The following is a 15,000-nucleotide window of genomic DNA, read 5'->3' on the forward strand; positions in this document are numbered from 1 at the left end:
AGAGAGAGAGAGAGAGAGAGAGAGAGAGAGAGAGAGAGAGAGAGAGAGAGAGAGAGAGAGAGAGAGAGAGAGAGAGAGAGAGAGAGAGAGAGAGAGAGAGAGAGAGAGAGAGAGAGAGAGAGAGAGAGAGAGAGAGAGAGAGAGAGAGAGAGAGAGAGAGAGAGAGAGAGAGAGAGAGAGGAGGGAGGGAGGGAGGGAGAGAGAGAGAGAGAGAGAGAGAGAGAGAGAGAGAGAGAGAGAGAGAGAGAGAGAGAGAGAGAGAGAGAGAGAGAGAGAGAGAGAGAGAGAGAGAGAGAGAGAGAGAGAGAGAGAGAGACAGAGAGAGACAGAGAGAGAAATAGAAAGAGAAAGAAAAAGAGAAAAAGAAAGAGGACGAGAAAAAAAAAATATCTCACAGCCACTAAAACCAAAACGCACCCAAAAAAATAAAAACGCACGCGCACACACACTCCTCGCTACACCGGCCGCGGAACCGACGCGCAGGCCTCACAGCACAACCGAGCGAGTACTTACATGTGATTCATGACATCGTAGAGGAAGACCCCGTCGGCGAGGGCGGCGTAGGTGAGGCCGCCTCCTCCATCGCTCTCGAACGTCCGCACCTTCGGGAGGGAAAAGCGACAATTAATTGGTCTGGGTAAGGGTTACGTTTAAGCAGTAACAATAATAATTGAGATGAGAACAATGTAAGCGCTGGTAATGATTGATTGATTGATTGATTGATTGATTGATTGATGATGATGATGATGATGATGATGACGATGATAATAATGATGATTGGTAATAATGATGATGATTGGTAATAATGATGACAATAATGATAATGATGATGATAATTAATGATGATAATTGATGACGATAACGAAGACGACGTCCACGATGATGACAACAACAACCATACTAATAACAGCAATACCAACAACAATAATATTTATGCTCGACAGGTACAGACACAAAAAAAAAAGGAAACAAATTAGTGTGTTGCCCGTAAACGTCAACGACCAACAGGTAAACAAACGGAGCAGCATCCCGCACGAATGTTGGGAAAATTCTCACACGCGAACAAAAACCAAAACAATACATCACGTACATTTGGCAACCTTGGTACGCTTACAATTAAATTGAAAAAAAAGTTGTTTGTTTTCATCATCATTCTCAGTTCTCATGTGTGATTCACTTTCACAGACTGACACAAATTCACGTCCACCCCCCCACCCCCCGCCCCCTCCTCATGGGTCGGGGTGTGGGAGGGGAGTTGCACAACTACTTTCGTCTTTATATCATTCAACCAAGAAATTAAGACTGATATCTTAAACCAATCTCCCCCCTTCTATCTCTCCTCTCTCTCTCTCTCTCTCTCTCTCTCTCTCTCTCTCTCTCTCTCTCTCTCTCTCTCTCTCTCTCATATCTCTCTCTCTCTCTCATATCTCTCTCTCTCTCTCTCATATCTCTCTCTCTCCTCTCTCTCTCTCTCTCTCTCTCTCTCTCTCTCTCTTCTTCTCTCTTCTCTTCTTCTCTCTCTCTCTCTCTTCTTCTTCTCTCTCTTTCTTCTCTCTCTCTCTCATGTTTTATTATTCTATCCATAGGTCTACAAATGCAAATAGCTATGTTTGGGCTTGCACGCCAGCTCCTACCAATCCTCCTACCACAAGGAAAAAGTGAGTGAATGAGGAAAAGATATCTATAGATATAGACAGATAGATAGATAGATAGAGACTGCGTGAGCGAGTGAGAGAGAGAGAGAGAGAGAGAGAGAGAGAGAGAGAGAGAGAGAGAGAGAGAGAGAGAGAGAGAGAGAGAGAGAGAGAAAGTAGAGAGAATAGATAGATAGATAAATAGATAGATAGATAGATAGATAGATAGATAGAGAGAGAGAGAGAGAGAGAGAAAGTAGAGAGAATAGATAGATAGATAGATAGATAGATAGATAGATAGAGAGAGAGAGAGAGAGAAAGTAGAGAGAATAGATAGATAGATAGATAGAGAGAGAGAGAGAGAGAGAGAGAGAGAACGACCGTCTACCCTCAAACACCGTCCACCAAGCCAAAAGCATTAACACCGTCACATCTGTCCTCAAAATACGTGACGAGATAACGCGACTCGAGATTAAAAGGTAATAAATAAACGAAGATAAACAGAAAGCAAAGTAGTAATGCCACTCCCGACCTCTTCTCTCTCCGCCTCGGTCGCCCACAGAACGAAATTAATGCGAAAGAGAGGACGGTGGAAAGGGAAAAAAGATAAGAAAAACAGACAAAAAGGACAAAAACTTGGAGGAAAAGAAGGTAGGTAAAACACAAGAATGAAAAAGTATGAACACTTAAAAGAACGAAAAAGAACAAGAAACGAAAAGAGAAAGGGAAAACTACAAATAACAAAGACATGAAAAGAAATATACATACATTATATATGTATATATATATATATATATATATATATATATATATATATATATATATATATATATATATATATATATATATATATATATATATATAATAAATACACGTGTGTGTGTGTATACGTGTGTGTGTGTGTGTGTGTGTGTGTGTGTGTGTGTGTGTGTGTGTGTGTGTGTGTGTGTGTGTGTGTGTGTATAAGTGTATGCATGTGTATGTATATGTGCATGTGCATATGTATGTGCAGATGTGCAGATATATATATGTGTGTATGTGTGTGTGTGTGTGTGTGTGTGTGTGTGTGTGTGTGTGTGTGTGTGTGTGTGTGCGTGCGTGTGTGTGTGAATGTGTACGTGTGTGTGTGTGTGTGTGTGTGTATGTGTGTGTGTGTGTGTGCGTGGTGTGTGTGAGAGTGAGAGTGAGAGTGAGAGTGAGAGGAGTGAGAGTGAGAGAGAGAGAGAGAGAGAGAGAGAGAGAGAGAGAGAGAGAGAGAGAGAGACAGAGAGAGAGAGAGAGAGAGAGAGAGAGAGAGAGAGAGAGTGAGAGAAAGAAAGAAAGAGAGAGAGAGGGAGAGAGAGAATGAGAGAGAGAGAATGAGAGAGAGAGAGAATGGGAGAGAGAGAATGGGCGAGAGAGAATGGGAGAGAGAAATTGGGGAGAGAGAGAGAGAGAGAGAGAGAGAGAGAGAGAGAGAGAGAGTGTGTGAGTAAGTGTGCGCGAAAAACACAAACGCATACACACTTCGCAAACATATGCAACGATAAAAAATCAAGGTATCTTGACAGCACCCTCTCACCCCAATTACCTCCGACCAGACCTGCCCCCCCAATCACCCCCTTCTCCACCTGCCCCCCCCACCATCACCCCTTTCCCCCCTCCATCACCTCCGCCCCCGATTCACCCCAAGGACAGAAAGACACCTGATCACACACGCCCTTCTACCGGCAACACCTGAAATACCTGAAACCCGACAGGTAAACGCACTTCTTCAAGGGAAGATCATTTACTCCAATCCTTTACAGATACAGCTGAGCATGACAAATATACTCTGAATACTTCAATATACACATATTTATATATGAAAAAAAAAAAAATCCTACAGGAAAAATCTACTTCAGACAGAAAACTTAGAAAAGGTGTAACATTTCGATACACTCTCAAACCAGGTTAAAGAGATGGCACATATGATGACAAATATTTACTTACTTGAAGATCAGATATATGTAGTTCAGCGTGCACATACACATATGCACGACTGTATGTGTGTATGTATGAATTTATACATATATGCATATGTTATATGTATATATGTGTGTATATGTGTACATAGGTATGTATGTGTGTATGTGTGTATGTGTGTTGTGTGTGTGTGTGTGTGTGTGTGTGTGTGTGTGTGTGTGTGTGTGTGTGTGTGTGTGTGTGTGTGTGTGTGTGTGTGTGTGTATTCATGTATGTATGTATGTATGTACTTGTATAATGTATACATGTATGCATGCAAGTATGTCCAAATGCAGATATAGATAAGCACAGTACGTAAATATATACAATAATAAGACTGTTACTGTAAACACACATGCGACTTACACTGTATACATACAGTGTAGGTACAGTATACATACAGTAAGCATCATAATTCACCCACACACGTACATCGTGAACACTTCACTCACCGCGCCCCCATAAACGATCTCGCGGTTCTCATGACTCACAAGAGAGTTAAAAAAAAAGAAAAGAAAAGAAAAAAAAAAAAAAAGTTGGCCGAGCGTAAGTACGGGACAGAAAGTGAAAGAGGGAGTGACCATCGGCGCCATCGCTGAGAGACCCGGGGGGGGGGGGGGGTACGCGAGAGTAAATATTCGTTGCGTGAAAAGTAGATAATTACCTCCTTGTCCGTATGTGTTTTTTTCCGAGGGGTTTGTGTATGGTGGGGGGAGTGAGCGTCCGTTTTAAACTCTTCCCTCCCCCCCTCCTCCTCCTCCATTTCTTTCAACTTTATCATTATCACTACTATCATTACCATTACTATCATATTTTTTTTATCGTTTTCCTCTTCTTCCTCCTCTTTATCATCATTCTCCTCTCCCCCTCCTCTTCCCCATATTCCTCTCTCCCCTCCTCTTTCTCATCCCTCCCCCTCCTCATCTTCATCAACATTATCTCCCCCTCCCCCACACACTCACACCTCTCCTCTTCCTCATCCCACCCCATCCTAAATTCTTTACCATCATTTCCCCCCCTTCTTCTTACTTTTCTTCTTTTTCTTTTTCTTCTTCTTCTTCCTCCTCCTCTTCCACGCCCCCTCCTCCTCCTCTTCCCCCCCCCCTCCGTAGCGCTCCACCAATCACGCTCCAACAGCCTTTGTTTCGGAAGCATTACTCACCAAAGAGAAAACACATCACCGGCCGCCCGCTCTGCCTCAGCTGAGTAGGCGAGAGAAAACAAGAATTATGCAAATAATGAGAGAGAGAGAAGCAGGAAAGGAAACAAGACTATAAGAGGATCCGGTAAAAAAAATAAATAAATAAAAAAGGGAGAGAGATTAAAGAGAGGGAGAGGGAGAGAGAGAGGGGGGGAGGAAGAGGGGGAGAGAGAGGGGGGGAGGAAGAGGGGGAGAGAGGAGGAGAGGGAGGAAGGGAGGGAGGAAGGGAGGAAGGGAGGAAGGGAGGAAGGGAGGGAGGGAGGAGGGAAGGGAGGGAGAGGGAGAGAGAGTGAGAGAGAATCTAGCCCAACCTGCACAATGGAAGGGAAATCTGTGGCTTAGACCCAGACTCATATCGTGAATATTTGAGAAGAGGAAATAAATGAGAGAATAGAAGTTGCATTATAGTGGGAAAAATAACTAACAAGTTGATAATCTGATGACACCCACTCCCCTCCCCCCCTTCTCTAATTTCCCCTAACAAGATATCACGCCCCCCCCCCTCCTCCTTCTCCAATTTCCCACATGTGATCACGCCCTCCCCCCCTCTCCCCCTCCAATTTCCCCCAACATGGGACAAGCATAGATACAACTGTTATGATATACATCTTAGTATAATCTTTAAATAATTACACACAAATAAAAATGAATAAAAAAAACGGAAAACCTCTGCTACCAACACAACTTGTAACTCCACCACCAAAAAAAAAAAAAAACATAATTAAACAAATAACACACTGCACAGACAGACAGAAACCCTAATCGTGCGAAAACCACAATGCAAATTATCACCCGAACAACAATCAAAAAAATTAAAAAAAACAACAAATGTTCCTGACAAATTCTCTCTAGAACAAAAAATAAATAAAAACAAAAAATAATAAATAAGTAAATGAATAAAAAAATAAAAAATAATAATTAATTAATCAACAAATAAAAACAAATAAATAAATAAATAAAAATATTAATCAATTAATTAATCAAAAATAAAGAAAAATAAATTAATTAATTAATCAAAAATAAAGAAAAATAAATAAATAAATTAATTAAAAATAAAGAAAAATAAATAAAGTAATCAATAAGAAATAATGAATAAAATAAACAATAAAAAACATAAAACAAATAAAAATAAAAAAATGAAAATAAAACAATAACAAACACTGCTCCCCCAGTCCTCCTCAGCAGCGGAGGACCAGCCAGCCGAGGGCCCTGTCCACGCTTTTCACTTTCGGCGGCAGCGTCATCTTCCCGGATGCGTCACGCGGGGGACTCACTCGCCCCCCCCCCACCCCCCACCACATCCCTCTCTCGACCCCCACTTTTATCGCCACGCATCATCGGAGAGGGAGGGGGAGGGGGGAGGGGAAGGAGACGAGAAAAAGAAGAGGGAGAAGAGGGAAAGGGAGGGGGTGAATGGGAGAGAAAAAATGGGAAAGAGGGGGGGAGAGGGAGTAAGAGAAGGTAGGGGGGATGGGAGGAAGAAGAGAGAAAGGAAGGGGGGAGAAGAGGGAAAGGGAGGGGGAGAAGAGGGAAAATGAAAGCAGGCGAGGGAAGAGTAAAGAGGGAAGGAGATGAGGGAGTAAGAGAAACGAAATTAGGAGGGGAAAGAAAGGGAGGGGGGTGGAAGGGAAGGGAGGAGAACAGAGGAAAGTGACGAGCGGACGACGAACAGGATGGGAAGAGAGAGTCCTAAAAACGCGATTTCCTTGTCCGATCACGCCCCTCCCGAGCTTGTTCTGAAGTCGGAGCCAACGATGGCCCGCGGTCGCCGTCGCAACTTCTCCGCTCCATCAAGGGGGTTTACAGGGAGTTCTACGCCAGGGGGAGAGCTAGGGGCGGGGGTGGGTAGTAGCGGAGGATGAGGTCTGAAGGGGTGGAGGGGGAGGTGGTCGAGGAAGAGGAGGGGGTGTTGGTGGAGGGGAGGTGATGTTGATAGTGGTGGTGAAGGGCGAGGTGGTGAAGGGGGAGGTGGTCGAGGAAGAGGAGAGGGGGTGTTGGTGGAGGGGAGGTGATGGTGGTGGAGGGGGACGGGGAGGAGGAGGTAGTAGGGGAGGGGGAGGAGGAGGTGGTGGTGGAGGTGGAGGTGCTGGAGGAGGAGGAGGAGGAGGAGGAGGAGGAGGAGGAGGAGAAAGAGGAGGAGGTTTGAAGGGGTGGAGTAGGGCTAGGAGGAGGAAGAGGAGGAGAAGGACGAGAAAGAAGAGGTGGTAGTGGTGGAGGAGGAGGAGGATTATAATGTTGATGTAGTGGTATCGAAGCAATGGAGGCAAAGATAGTGGTAAGAGAGGAAAAGGAGTATAAAAGGAAAATATTTTGAAAGAAAAGGGAGGACGAATAGTTACAAAGGAGGACAGAAAGGGAATAAGGTCATTGAAGAGGAATAGTAGCAAGACGAAGAGGATGAGGTCTATGAGGTGGTCGAGGAGGAGGTGCAAGCTGAACGGGCCACACCGAGCCCTCCACACTACCTCCCCTCCTCCCCCCCTACATACCACGCCCTCTTCCCCCCTAAATCCACCCAAACATACCCCACCCTCTACGCCCCTACATACCGCCCTCCACTCATCCCCCAACACATACCATCCACCCCCTCTTTCCCCCCTACATACCACCCTCCCCTCATCCCCCCCTACATACCAACCCCCTCTTTCCCCCTAAATCCACCCAAACATACCCCCTCCCTCTACGCCCCTACATACCGCCCTCCACTCATCCCCCCAACATACCCCTCCCTCCACCCCACACCCTCACACTCCCGCAGGAGACGTGGCAAGATGGCGGACACGTCTCTGCGAGGGGCGCGCTGACACCTTCTGCTGCTCCACCGGCGTAATGGCGTCGTCGACCATGATTTATGAAAGGGGCCGCCGCTTTTCTTGAATGGAGGCATTAGTCGCTGTCGTAGTAGTAGTTGTAGGAGCAGCAGCAATCGTAGTAGTAGTAGTAGTAATCGTAATGGTAGCCATAGTAATATTCGTAATAATAATAACAGTAGTAGTAGTGGTAGTATACGTAATAGTAGTCGCAATGGTAGTCGTAGTGGAAGTAGTAATAGCTGCAGTCGTATAGTATTATCATTATTATTATTAGTAGAAGTAGTAGTAGTAGTTATAGTTGTAGTTGATGACGGTAAGCTTACTTGGCTTAATGAGGATTATTGTTTCGTGGTCAACGCCTTGTACGAAGGACAAGCGGAGTTGATGACACAATAGTAACATCGATGTTGATTGACGGTTGTTGATAATTATTGATGATGATGATGACGGTGAAGTGGTGATACTGATGATGATGGTGGTGATAGGAATGATGAAGGTGATAGTGATATTAATGATGAGGCTGGTGATGGTGATAGTGATGATGGTTATATTGATATTAATGATGACGGTGGTGATAGTGATGATGACGGTGATAGTGATGATGACTGATACTGATAACATGATGGTGATTATTACTGATGACGACGATGATAGTGAAATGACAATAAAACGAAACTAACAACCACTAATATAATAATCAAAACAATCATAACAACTACACCAAATCACCGACGACAACAGCAGCACAGATATTACAACAACACCCGAAAACTAATGTTGAAATCTCATAACGAAAAGACGAAAAAAAGTTGTTATTGGGTTCATCTCTCCGCCCCTTCTCCGTTCTCATAGGAGCAAGATTCTAGATATTGTCCCGGGAAATGGGGTGAGGGAGGGAGGGAGAGAGGGAGAGGTGGGGGGAGGAAGAGCGTACAGAAAGGAGAGGAGGGAGGGAGGGAGGCAAAGGAAGGCAGGGGGACGGTGGGAGGGAGAGGAAGGCTGGGGGAGGGAGGAGGGAGACGAAGGCGGGGGGAGGGTGGGAGGGAGACGAAAGCGGGGGGAGGGAGGGAGAGAGAGGAAGACAGGGGGATGAAGGAGCAGGGAGGCAGAGAGAAAAGGAGGGTGGGAGGAAGAAAGAGAAAGGAAGGAGGGGGAAGAGAGAGAGAGAAATAGATAGAGAGAGGAGAGTAGAGATAAGAGAGGAGGAGGGAGGGAGGGAGAGAGAATGAGAAGAAAGAGGGAGAGAAGGGGAGATGGGTGGGAGGAGCGGAGAAAATATTTACGTTTGTATATATGTATGTGGTTATACATGTGTGTGTGTGTTCCCAGCGCACTCTCCATCACAACACATTGCGCAAAGAGGAAATTTCAAGATGACCGATGCGCGCGAGGTAGCCAGACCGTTTCTTTATTTATGTCTTTGTGGCAATTAACAGGTAAATGCGTGCGTGTGTCTGAACGCCTGAGCGAAGCCGACATACGCGAGACTGGCGCGACAAATAGCTAAGCGTGAACTTGCATGAACGCGCGGAAGAACATGGAGCGATAGGGAGAGGGGGAAAGGGAAAGATAAAAGAGAAAAAGAGAGAGAGAAAGGATTGGACAAATGGAGAGGTGAACAAAGGCAGCGAAAGAATTATGAGAGGGAAAAAAATGAAACGGATAGAAAAAGCAAGATAGACGGAATGAACGAGAGACGAAGAGAGAGGGAGAAAGAGAGAAAAAGAAAGAGAAAGAGAAAGAGAGAGAGAGAGAGAGAGAGAGAGAGAGAGAGAGAAAAGAGAGAAAAAGAAAGAGAAAGAGAAAGAAAAAAACAAAGACAAACAGACACCTGATGACCAGCGATACGACAGCGAAACTAAGAACACTTCTACTTGCGGAGTAACCCATCTTGAAGCTCCCCCCCTAAGCCCGCCATCTGTCGCCTACCTCCTCCTCCTCCCATCCCCTCTCTCGCTTGGACTGCCAAAGTCACACTTACTTTCATGATCACAACACGGGTTACTATACCTAATTCTTAAACGAAGGGAGAAAGAGAGAGAGAAAGAGAGAGAGAAAGAGAGAGAGAGAGAGAGAGAGAGAGAGAGAGAGAGAGAGAGAGAGAGAGAGAGAGAGAGACGGATGGATATATATATAGAGAGAGAGATGGATACATGGATAGAGATAGATGGATATATAGAGATAAATGATATATAGAGATATATGGATAAATAGAGAGTGTTAGATGAATATATATAGAGAAAATTAATGGATAGATAGAAAGAAAGATGGAGAGAGGGAGAAGGGAAGAGAAGAGGGAGAGAGTTGGGACGAAGTGAGGGGTAGAGACACAGAGAGAGAGAGAGAGAGAGAGAGAGAGAGAGAGAGAGAGAGAGAGAGAGAGAGAGAGAGAGAGAGAGAGAGAGAGAGAGAGAGAGATAGATGGATAGATGAGATAGATAGATAGATAGATAAAGATAGAGGGAGAGAGAGAGAGAGAGAGAGAGAGATAGAGATAGAGATAGAGAGAGAGAGAGAGAGAGAGAGAGAGAGAGAGAGAGAGAGAGAGAGAGAGAGAGAGAGAGAGAGATGGAGACAGACGAGAGGGAGAGAGAGGAGAGAGAGAGAGAGAGAGAGAGAGAGAGAGAGAGAGAGAGAGAGAGAGAGAGAGAGAGAGAGAGAGAGAGAGAGAGAGAGAGAGATGGATAGAGAGAAAGACGAGATGGAGAGATGGATAGAGAGATGGATAGAGAGATGGATAGAGAGGGAGAGAGAGAGAGAGAGAGAGGATGAGAGAGAGAGAGAGAGAGAGAGAGAGAGAGAGAGAGAGAGAGAGAGAGAGAGAGAGAGAGAGAGAGAGAGAGAGAGAGAGAGAGAGAGAGAGAGAGAACAGACAGCAAGCGAGGCGGACGTCAGCAGCTTCCTGGGCAGGGGTCAGCCGGCGGGCATAGTGGCATCCTGGCCAAGGGCGTTGCTCGTGTGTGTTAAGAGGGTGTTCGATAGAGAGGGTTTGGGTGTTTGAGTCAATGTATGACGTATTCTCTCTCTCTCTCTCTCTCTCTCTCTCTCTCTCTCTCTCTCTCTCTCCTCTCTCTCTCTCTCTCTCTCACCTCTCTCTCTCCTCTCTCTCTCTCTCTCTCTCTCTACCAATCTCACCCTCTCTCTCTCTCTCTATCTCACCCTCTCTCTCTCTCTCCCAATCTCACCCTCTCTCTCTCCCAATCTCACCCCCTCTCTCTATCTCACCCTCTCTCTCTCTCTCTATCTCACCCTCCTCCTCTCTCGGCCTATGCATAATCATCTCTACTTGTCCATCTAATTACTACCGCTGCAAATATGCATCGCCTTAAAGCAACGTGCAAGCATGCAACTCCCGCCGTCCGTGTACCGTTAAGCAGACGCAGCCTTCGACAAACACAAGAGATAGGAGAGGACAGGCGAACAAGTACACAAATCTAATTATATCGAACGAAAACACTTATTCAGTTCGTTATAGGTTAGGAGAGGACAGGCGAACAAGTACACAAATCTAATTATATCGAACGAAAACACTTATTCAGTTCGTTATAGGTTAGGAGAGGACAGGCGAACAAGTACACAAATCTAATTATATCGAACGAAAACACTTATTCAGTTCGTTATAGGATAGGAGAGGACAGGCGTACAAGTACACAAATCGGATTAAATCGAACGAAAACACTTTAGTTCGTTATAGGATAGGAGAGGACAGGCGTACAAGTACACAAATCTAATTATATCGAACGAAGACACTTATTCAGTTCGCTATAGGTTACGAGAGGACAGGCGTACAAGTACACAAATCGGATTAAATCGAACGAAAACACTTTAGTTCGTTATAGGATAGGAGAGGACAGGCGTACAAGTACACAAATCTAATTATATCGAACGAAAACACTTATTCAGTTCGTTATGGGATAGGAGAGGACAGGTGAACAAGTACACAAATCTAATCACATCGAACGAAAACACATACCTTGTTCGTTATAGGCTAGGTTAGATCAGAACAAAACCTATCAGCCCCCTCCCCTTCCCTCCTAGGTCACCCCTACCTCACGACAGTCAGTAGTCTGCAGTCAGCAAATCCACAAGTTCATTCAGCGCTGGAGCATGCCTTTGGCGCTTTCGTGTTTCCCATATAGAACTACTTAGAAAAAATGTGGGACAGACACTTCAGAACAAAAAAAATGTTATGTTTTCGTATAAAGTAATCAAAAGGTTGGTGTGTCGATATAGAAGAGTTGGGTTAACACCTAACTAGTAATAAGAATTGGTTTAGTTTTCATCATGACACAAAGTGTACATTGAATACACGTATAGCCAAAAAAAGTAAGAAACTTTTGTCACGTAAATTGAAATTAAAGCAGCTATGTGATACAGTTACCAATAATATTAGCAATAACTTCTCCCATGAATGAAAGAGAACGAACACACATTCACGTGCCAGGAAAACCTCCCCAGTGCACGCTCATCATAATAAAAACAATTGTCCAGGCTGGGCATGGAAATACAACGTAAAACCAGTGTATCTTTTATTCTAGAAACTATCATTTGAGTTCAGAAAGTACAAATAATAAAGAAAACGACGGCATTTAACCACAGGGTTTCGGTACGTTGAACGCATTCGATTCAACTTTTATATATTTTTGTTTCCGAGTCAACAAAATATACAGAGACAATACCATGTGATGGAAACTTTTTTTCTTAATTATTTCCCCCCTTGCCAAGACAAGATCTAGAATTTTGTTCCTGTTTTAACTGAAATCGCAGCAGTTAGAGTTTGGAATGTCCTAATAAATCACCCTACAATCTAGAGAAAAAATACAGAAACTGATTTACTTACCCATGTGACAAGAGCACTGTCCATAAACTCTTTTATTGGGTCCGATGCCATGTTGGTTTTTGACCGTCGGCTTTTATACAAAAAAAATCACTATCGACACTCACATCATATCACTATACGCCTCTGTCGGCCACACTCTCATTGGATAATATATCACAATCAAATCTACACAATCTCGCTTTTGAACAACTATTCAAAAATCACTTTCACATTTTCATTAATTCGTCCTCGGGCAGGCGACGCGCACTTTACCTCGCAAAGGGAAGATTGACACTGAGCGACCTCGCTGAGCGGGCCTCAACTCCGCTCAATGGTGGAAAAAAGTCGTACGGATTGTAGGCAATCCTGCTGATTATAGTTTATGAAACCTTGGTTATTTTTCAGATGTGTATATTAGCTGCTTAGTCATGTATTTCGAGGTGTTAATTTATGTTCAGTTTACATGTTTGGCCTTTCGTTTGTCTTGAGCGATGAGATATATAGCCCATGGCTGTTCGCGCTGCCAGACGAACGACAATTGCATTCTGACCGCGGGGAAACGTGATTTTTATTGTTTGGAACTTGTACATGTCTCTCTGAGAATAACTTTGGATTAACAATATTTATACAAACTACTTAGCTTCAAAATGCGACAATGATGAGATAGGAAATATGAATAACTGATGAGATTCACGGCACTACGTGTTGGCCAATGTAATTGATCATGCGAACTCTAAAAATAATAGTGACAGTGGTAATTATAATAAACAAATAAATATGACGCTTTTATTCTCTAAACAGCAGTAATACAAAGAATAGTGGATTTTGGCCAATCAACTACAATAGGTGTCGCAACGGGTCTATTCTGAGGCAATACCAGATATATTCAGATAATATATTATATTATATTATAGATATTTGAACACAACGCAAGATATATATGAACATAGAAGTTAGATCATCACGCATACGCCTGCAAGTAAATAAGTAAGCAAGGCTAAATTACTTTCATTAGCATCAGAATCATAACAATCGGATTGCAGCGCGAACAATTATTGTAGAAATGTTTTATGGAATTGTTTAACCTCGTTCAGTACCATATCCGCTTGCTTCACTGTTAGATACGACCGCAAAAAATCAATTGCAGATTTATGAATTTTATAATATCCATGAATAATTCACGGGACACGTTGTTTTGAGATATTATCGTGTTCATGCAAAATAGCAATTTGAAAGTTTGATTCACTATTTTGGAATTCATTCTTTTACAGATTATGCAGTTCGATTTTCCATTCACATTCTTTTAATGTTGTTCCTCAATCATTGTGAATTTTGGATAGTTAGCGGCATCCGAAGAAAATGGCAAAAAAAATAATTTATTGTGAGGGGGAGACTCAAATATTCCGATGAATTTAAGTGTTGCGTATCCTTATTCGAAACTGACATTCTTATCGTAATCATTGCGTAACATTAACACAATTATGAAGAAATTTACGAAAATACGACCATTATTAATCACCAAAAGAAAAGAATGGGTCAGACAAATTCGAGAAAACAACCCAGCAGACCCACGCAATACTGAAACACACAACCGCCTTAGAATAAACTATTTTGGAAGTTAAATCTGTTGCTTCTAGAGACCTTTATATATCACATTCAAAACGTAGTCTGTATTACCAAAGTCACAGGTACGATACTCCGAACTTCAATAATCCTTATTTTCCTTTGTTATCGAATGCTATTTTTACCCAATCAAAGGTTTTAAAAGTATGTAATATCCAAAAAATTCTTGTATTTTCTCTTGGTAAACATTTGTGAATTGATACACGCCTCTGTGGAAGTCTGCATGCCTTCCGTATCGATAAATCTCCTATAAACAGTCATTTTCCAGTGTTTCTGTACATCTGGCGGTCTCTTGTGACTGTTCATACTTCTTTTAATCATATAAAAGACTGTTTATCAGTGTGGATGGTTATTTCAGAATGTGTGGTTTAGTATTTGAGCATGTTCGAAGTAAACTTAACAATCATAAAAGGTTCTCTATGTTAATAGAATAACGCTAATTGATTGAAGGTAAAAGCAAATATGAAATGTGTTTAAATTATATATTTATTTCTTAATTCACTTATGTAAGTCGCAAAAAAATTGTATTCAAAGAGAAAACAATAGAATAAATACACTGCAATCTTTCGATATCTTTCAGCTAATCAAATATTTACTCTTGTTCTGTTGTATCATCATCAAATTATTATCATCATGAAAATCATCATCATCGTAATCATTATCAATTTCATTATCAGAATTATTTTTCAATTACCGCCAATATTCCTTTTCATAGCGATGGCAATAGTAACGATAAACATCAACATTCTCATTTTCATTACCGTCCCCCTTTCAGAGAAAAATGAAACAAAATAAACAGAACAAATTCATTAGAAAAATGAGACGAAACACCTGAATATGAAAATCGAGGTGGAACCGAGACAGTCGTGTCAGTTTTCTTCGCTCACTTAACGCTCAAAAATGCTGTGTATAGATATAGTCACTTTT

The 15,000-nt window shown here is 42.7% G+C and overlaps 1 protein-coding gene across 5 annotated transcripts in view; it reads right to left on the bottom strand.

Annotated features, from left to right (window-relative positions):
• Girdin (protein girdin) overlaps positions 1–12,746 on the bottom strand; it is a 348,114-nt gene extending 335,368 nt beyond the window's left edge. For all 5 annotated transcript variants that reach the window (XM_070113403.1, XM_070113393.1, XM_070113389.1 and 2 more), the window contains exons 1-2: positions 12,472–12,746; positions 514–602 (exon numbers count right to left, since the gene is read on the bottom strand). In XM_070113403.1, coding sequence (XP_069969504.1) covers positions 514–602; positions 12,472–12,522 — 140 coding nt within the window. In that variant the 5' untranslated portion in view covers positions 12,523–12,746. The remainder of the gene's footprint in view (positions 1–513; positions 603–12,471) is intronic.
• Between the last annotated feature and the right edge of the window lie 2,254 nt (positions 12,747–15,000).

Source organism: Penaeus vannamei, chromosome 3 (assembly GCF_042767895.1).
Source record: "Penaeus vannamei isolate JL-2024 chromosome 3, ASM4276789v1, whole genome shotgun sequence".
Classification (NCBI taxonomy): domain Eukaryota; kingdom Metazoa; phylum Arthropoda; class Malacostraca; order Decapoda; family Penaeidae; genus Penaeus; species Penaeus vannamei.